The sequence below is a fragment of the Alexandromys fortis genome, unplaced genomic scaffold, assembly GCF_014885135.2.
Source record: "Alexandromys fortis isolate MF-2015 unplaced genomic scaffold, M_Fortis_MF-2015_v1.1 scaffold_39, whole genome shotgun sequence".
Taxonomy (NCBI): Eukaryota; Metazoa; Chordata; class Mammalia; order Rodentia; family Cricetidae; genus Alexandromys; species Alexandromys fortis.
In genome coordinates, this window is record NW_026067918.1 from 10,788,584 (window position 1) to 10,794,844 (window position 6,261).

Below are 6,261 nucleotides of genomic sequence, written 5' to 3' on the forward strand. Positions count from 1 at the left end.
TTCACCCAGGGCCTCCCCATAGGTGCCAGACCTCCTTTGGGAATCTGAACCCAGATCCTGTACTTCCCGAGTCCCCCCTCCCCCCGGGGCACCTTTGAGTTCAGTCTTCAGGGACAGCAGTACCTCCAGCCCCTTCTTATCCCAGCACCCTGAGCACCCAGCTTTTATACCAGAGGGTTTCACCAGCTGCCATATGATGGTGTCACTGAGTTTCTGTCATATTCTCACCCCTTCACTGCAGCGACAGTGAGGTGAACACACATGCAATTGTGTACGCTTCTGATACAGCTCACTGAACGTGAGGTGGAGGGGCCCCATGGTACTTATGTGTGTGGATGGGTACGTGAAAGCATACGCCGCTATGCCACAGCCCCCTGACCACTTTCTCTGCCGCAGTTTGGAATAAAGAGAGCCCAAGCCCTACTCACGGGTTCCACCCAAGATCAGCAGGGTTGATGTAGAGTATGCCAGCCCTGGAGACGGTGGCTGGGGTGGCTGTCCTTAGGTGACTGATCTCGAACACCAGCCTCATGGTGCGATTCAAAGGGATTCGCTCATTGCTGGCCAGGGTGAGGACCTGGGGAGGCAGCAGTCTCTAAGTGAGGAGCCACTGAGGCAGGCACACAGACCACACTGAACCCACGTCTCTCAGCTCTCCTTTCCTCCAGCCCCCGCATGCCTGCCTGGCTCCTAGCCAACACAGACATCCCCACTATGGGAACCCTTCTAGGTTGTCCTCTACCCAGTTGAGAAGCCCTGATTTTGAGATAGGGTCTTGCTGTGCAGCCCAGGCAGGTCTTAAACTCATGATCCTCCTGCCTCGTCCTCCCCGGCGCTGAGAGGAATTGTTTTCTCCAGCTGCTTCTAGACTATTCTGGAGCCATCTCTACCTCCCAAGTGTGTTGCTATGATGTGCACCTGCGAGTTGGAGGATGGGCCCCGAGCTGCATTCTGGCCACCACTGAGGCAGAAATATGGGCGGGCTCAGGAGTGCATGGATCGGTGTCCTGAATGGAGAACACCTTGTGGCAGGTGCTGTCTGCAGTTCATGACTTTCCGTGTGGACTTCCCGGCAGACTCCCTCCCAGCCGCCCTGCTCCGCCCTCGACCCCTAGCGCTGCGTGTAAGTTCCCACACCGTCCCTTCTCACAGTGGGAATGGGGGGGGTTTCAGCTGGGAGTCCAGGGGTCACCCACCTTGTTGTCATCCATGACTGTGTTGAGGGACTCGATCCACATGGGATCTATGTCCCCATCCAGGACAATCCACTTGGGACCATCGTGTGTGATGTTGGCCAGGTCCCGCATGATGGTTGAGAACAGGCCTGTAGGGAGGCAGGCTAGTGACATGCATGGCCACGTCTGCAGGGCTAAATCGCATGATGGCTGCTCTGGAGCCTTCACTCACTCGATCGCGCCCAGGGGGATCTGACCTTGGCCTTGCTCGCTCTCACTTTCTCGGAGGTGGCTGGTCCCCATTTAAAGGGACAACAGTGGCTTTCTTCCTCCTCGTGGTACTGCCCACGCCTCTGCCCTTGCCTTCTTCCGACCCTCCCATCCCTTTCCACCGTCGGCCCCTGTTTTGAGGCCCACCCTCCTCTTCCAGAGGTGCCCTGCCGGAGGCTCCCACACTCAGCGCAGCGCACCTGTGGGTCTCCCTGAGGGAAAGGGGCTCTACTTGGACTCTTGAGTCAGTTCCATGCCTGCTTCCTGCCTGCCTGGTGGTGCAGAGCACTGTGCCCTGGGCACCCCAGCACTGGCTCTGTTATCTCTCCTGCAGTGGTGTGGACCTGCACGGGCTGTGATTCCTCCCAGGCCCAGGTACCAGGCGGGGCCTCAGAAAGCCGCGCTGTGCTCCTGCCCTGAGCACAGCGACTGTCTCAGAGGTGATTCCTCACGGCCCGCCCCACCTACCATCTTTCCACTCCCTGGTCGCTGGGTTGATGATGCCAAACAGCTCGTCACAGGTGACAGCCTTTGGGTCCAAGTCCACTGCCACCGGCTTCCTCTTCAGGTTCTGATAGGTCTTGTTGAGGGATTTGAGGACCTGGGAGGGTAGGAATCGTTCACCGACTCAGTGCCCACAGCACGTGCACCAGAGCCTGGCACACAGTCTGCATGAGGCCACCCTCTCTGCAGCCCCAGGTGTGTTAGTGAACTGAGCAGCAGATGCTGCTGAGTCTGTGTCCCCTGGATAGCGGCGCAGGCTGGGTGATGGGAGCTGACTTTATCCTACTGATCCCGGAGAGAAAGCCTGAGACTATTCTGGGACCTAGAAAAGCACGCAAGCTCTGTGCTCGCTACACAAGTAATGCATTGAGAAAAACAAAGGAAACTGAAGAAAATGGCTCATGACTTTCACTCAGAGAAATGGGTTTCAAGGACACTCAAGGTTATTGTGTGTGTGTGTGTGTGTGTGTGTGTGCTCACACGTGACCGTCATGTGCGCCAGAGGATAACCTTGAGTGTCACCTTCAGGAACACCATCAACATCCTTCTGAGACAGCCTCTCTCACTGTGCCTGAGTTTAGCAGTTAGGCCAGCTAGGGCTGGTGGCCAGCAAGCTCCAGGGATTCTCCTGTCTCTGCCTCTCTAGTGCCCTGCCCTCCATGCTTGGCTTCTTATGTGGTTCTGGGGACTGGATCTCTGTGCTTGTGAGGCAGGCACTGTACCAACTGAGCTGTCCCCTGGTCCCTCTGTCTTCAGAAATGGGTCTTAGTAAGAGGCTAAGCATCCTACCCTGGAGGCATATGGTCAGACATGTGACTGGCTCAGAATATGCCACAGTTACTGCCACTGGTGTTGCCCGGTGCCACCCTCCAGGGCTTACCATGGCCTCAAGCAATGCCAGTGGGGGAGCCTCGGGAGGCAGGTGGGATGTATGGGCGGCGGGTGACGGGGTGGAGTCAGGGGGCTGGGACAACAGGCAGATGCTGGTGACGTGCCTGGGATTTGCCACTGCCTGCGTTCCCAATGACAAACACCGAGTGTCGAACTTGAAGCAGCTCCTCCAGCTGCACAACCTTCAGCACGAAGCTGTCCTCCGCCTGCAGCTTGAGCTCCACTATGCTCTGCTTGATGATCTGGGGGACAAGGCAGAAGATGGAGCAAGAAGACGGCCTTTGGTGTGGATGAGCCTCCAAGTGTTGGCATTAATGTCACACAGAGCCCCAACCCCAGATCCTTCTGTGACCCTCAGAGTTCTGAAACCCAGGACTGGCTGGGGAACATGGCCCCAGGATCCTTGTAACAAAGACCAGGCTTCTCTGGGGGGTGATTGAGGTCGGGGGAGGCGAGAATTACCTTCTCAAAATTCAGGTCTCGCTTCCGGGGAACGTCCAGGGCGGGGAAAAGGTCCCCGATCAGCCCCATGAACACGGGCAAGTCATCAGTCACGATCTTGGGGATATTGAAGTCCCTCAGCGCCCTCATGAGCACCTGGTCCTCTGCCCGGGTTGGGTCCCCCCTCTTCAAGGAGCCGGCCACCACCAGCACAGACTTGATGGCCCGCAGGCCCCAGTCATAGTGATCCTGTGGGGATGGGGACAGGGATATGAACGCCCATCCTACAGTGGTCAGCTGGCAACTCCAGGCTCAGAGTGGATCTAAGGGAAGGCAGAAAGAAGCGTGGGTCCCCTGAGACTTGACCAGGATCCCCCTGGAACTGGAAGAACACACCTGCTTGGAGAGCAGCTCTTTACACAGGGTGTAGAGGGTGATGAACTTCCGGGCCAGCAGCCGGGCTTCCAGGAAGCCCTCGGCCACCAGCATGATCTCACAGATCAACTCGAAGTCGGGCACCACCATCGCACAGGGCCTGGGGGTGAGCAAGCAGCTGTCACTCCCCACTCCGGCTCCCCTAGCTCCTCGGCTGCCCCCTGTACCTCTTCCCCTGGAGGATGTGTCCCTGCCAGCCAACCCGGGCACATGGAGCTGGGTTCCAGCTTTTCCCCATGGTTCCTCACACATCCGGGTCAGGAAGCTCCGGACCTCACGCCTGCTCTAACCAGAATCCTCATGGACAGAAGCATCTCAGCTGGGGAACTGCCCTCACTTGGGGAGCCCCAGGGCTTCTGACGGACCTGTCTGCCTTCTTGCCAGTCTTGGGAGCTAGCTCCTCCACCTCCACTCACTCTTCAGCCCTGACACTGCTAGTCCCCTCCCCCCTCCCCCGCCCCTCTCCCACACACCCTCTTTTACCTGAACAGGGCCTTCAGATTCTCAGGCAGCTCTGTGCGTCCGGCGTAGCCAGGATTCATGGTGATGAAGATGCCCACGGTGGGGATGAGGCTTATTATCTCGCCCAGGAAGTTAAACTTCTTTTTCTTGGCCCGAATTGCATCTTGGACACACTTTACCTAGACAGTTGGTACGCAGACACACACCAGCATGGAACCGTCTGTGTGTGCAAATGTGTGTGTGCATTTGTGTTGGTATGCACATATGTGAAAGACAGATAGCAATGGGTGTCCTCCTCTATTGCTCTGCACTTCGCTGTTTTTGAGACAGGGCCTCTTGTTGAATGTGGAGCTCACCAGTCGACTGTACTGGCTGCCAGAGTGTCCCAGGGCTCCTCCCACCTCCCCCTGCACGGCACTGCTTCTGATTCTGTTTATGTTTTGAAACAAGGTCTCACTATGTAACAGCCCAGGCTGGCCTCAAAATCAAGAGATCCGCTTCCCTTTGCCTTCTGAGTAGTGGAATTAAAGGCGTGGTCCACCACACCTGGCAACATCTGCCCTCCTCCTTAAAATATTTATGAGTATGTTTGCATCTGTATGTACACGTGTATTTGGCTGCCCAATGAGGCCAGAAGAGGATGTTGGATCCCCCAAAGCTGTAAGCCACCTGGCATGGGTGTAGGGAACCGAACTCGGGTCCTCTGGGAGAATAGATGCTCTTAACCTCCGAGCCATCTCTCCAGGCCCCACATCTGGCCTTTTATATCATGAGTCTGGGAATCAAGCGCAGGTCTATATAGGTCTGTGTGGCAAGCACTTTACTGGTGGGACTATCACCCCCCCCCCGTACCCTCAACTCCAGTTACAGGACCCTTTACTGATGGGACTATCCTCCACCCCTGCACCCCATTCCAGTGACAGGATCTGGCCGCTGTGACCAGAAATGCCCTCACACTGTCGCTGCCCATGGTTCCTGCTGGTGCTGCCCCCTGTCCTGTGATCTTGCCACTCACGGGTGTTATAGAGAAGACTTCAGGGGCAGGGAGGCTTTTGTCTCAAGAGCGCCCTCTGGCCATGACCGTGGCTAAGTTCTGTCAATTTTCTAAGAACCCACCAGAGTCCCTTTAGTGATCTGTAGACAAGAGTCTCCGAGGCCACCTCCTGCTTATCGAGGAGGCATTTGGTCTGTGCTTGGGATTTTAGAGAAACCTGCAGGATGCAGCTGCAATCTATAAGATCACCACTTGAGGGAGCTCCCGGCTTGTGATCGAAACCCCTGGGCCATCAGCTCCTTTGCCCGGCACACAGCTTGCTGGCCTGGTCTTGCTAGGCAGTGCTGTGTGGGTCATGGCGGAGCCCACAGGGCTCACACCTGGGAAGGACTAGAGGGCAAGAACTGGGAGCATTTCCTGCTGCCAGAAGCTTCCCAGCATTCTGTTCCCAGGTCTTTCGTGCCCACAAACAAAACATGCTCCCTGGACCGCTCTAGGGTTTGTTCCCTGACTTGGGAGTGGGGCAGAGCTTTGGGTGCATACTGGGTCGGGGCTGGTAGTTAAGCCCGAATGAGAAGGGTGGTGGAGCGGCTACCACTTTGGCAAACTCAGTTGGCCTTTCTCAGACTGGGGAGTGGGGGGCTGCCGAGAGCTCTGAAGGTAAGGTTCCCCTAGGGCGTGGGTCCTCTCTCTGCTGCACCCCTGCATGGGTGGTCAGGAGCCCTGCCCACTGCCCACCCCACTGGCTTTTCCTATTGAAATCCCAACAAGATTAGCAGCTGCTTCTGCTACAAAGCTCTGGCTTGTCGCTGGGCGGACAGGTGGTTGATGGGTAACGGAGAGCAGGGTGAAACGTGGGTGCCTGGACCTTCATCTGACTCACTTTTCTTAGGTTAATTCTCTCCGGTGGTCAACTGTGCCAGGGACAACAGGCTTGATGGACCAATGTCTTGTGACAAGACTGGAGCCCCCACCCTCAGCACCCCTTCCTGTGTAACCTTGGAGCTCTTCTTGCTAGCACTTCCGCTGCCTGAACACCCCCACCCCACCCAGGACAAGAACGCCGCCCCCCCCCCCCCCCCCCCCCCC

At 56.9% G+C, this 6,261-nt stretch overlaps 1 protein-coding gene across 2 annotated transcripts in view; it reads right to left on the reverse strand.

Moving 5' to 3' along the window:
• The window catches only part of Dnah17 (dynein axonemal heavy chain 17), a 104,584-nt gene that overhangs the window by 53,059 nt on the left and 45,264 nt on the right, over window positions 1–6,261 (reverse strand). For both annotated transcript variants that reach the window (XM_050140222.1, XM_050140223.1), the window contains exons 37-43: window positions 4,200–4,357; window positions 3,678–3,816; window positions 3,303–3,530; window positions 2,945–3,082; window positions 1,914–2,046; window positions 1,197–1,324; window positions 429–577 (exon numbers count right to left, since the gene is read on the reverse strand). In XM_050140222.1, coding sequence (XP_049996179.1) covers window positions 429–577; window positions 1,197–1,324; window positions 1,914–2,046; window positions 2,945–3,082; window positions 3,303–3,530; window positions 3,678–3,816; window positions 4,200–4,357 — 1,073 coding nt within the window. The remainder of the gene's footprint in view (window positions 1–428; window positions 578–1,196; window positions 1,325–1,913; window positions 2,047–2,944; window positions 3,083–3,302; window positions 3,531–3,677; window positions 3,817–4,199; window positions 4,358–6,261) is intronic.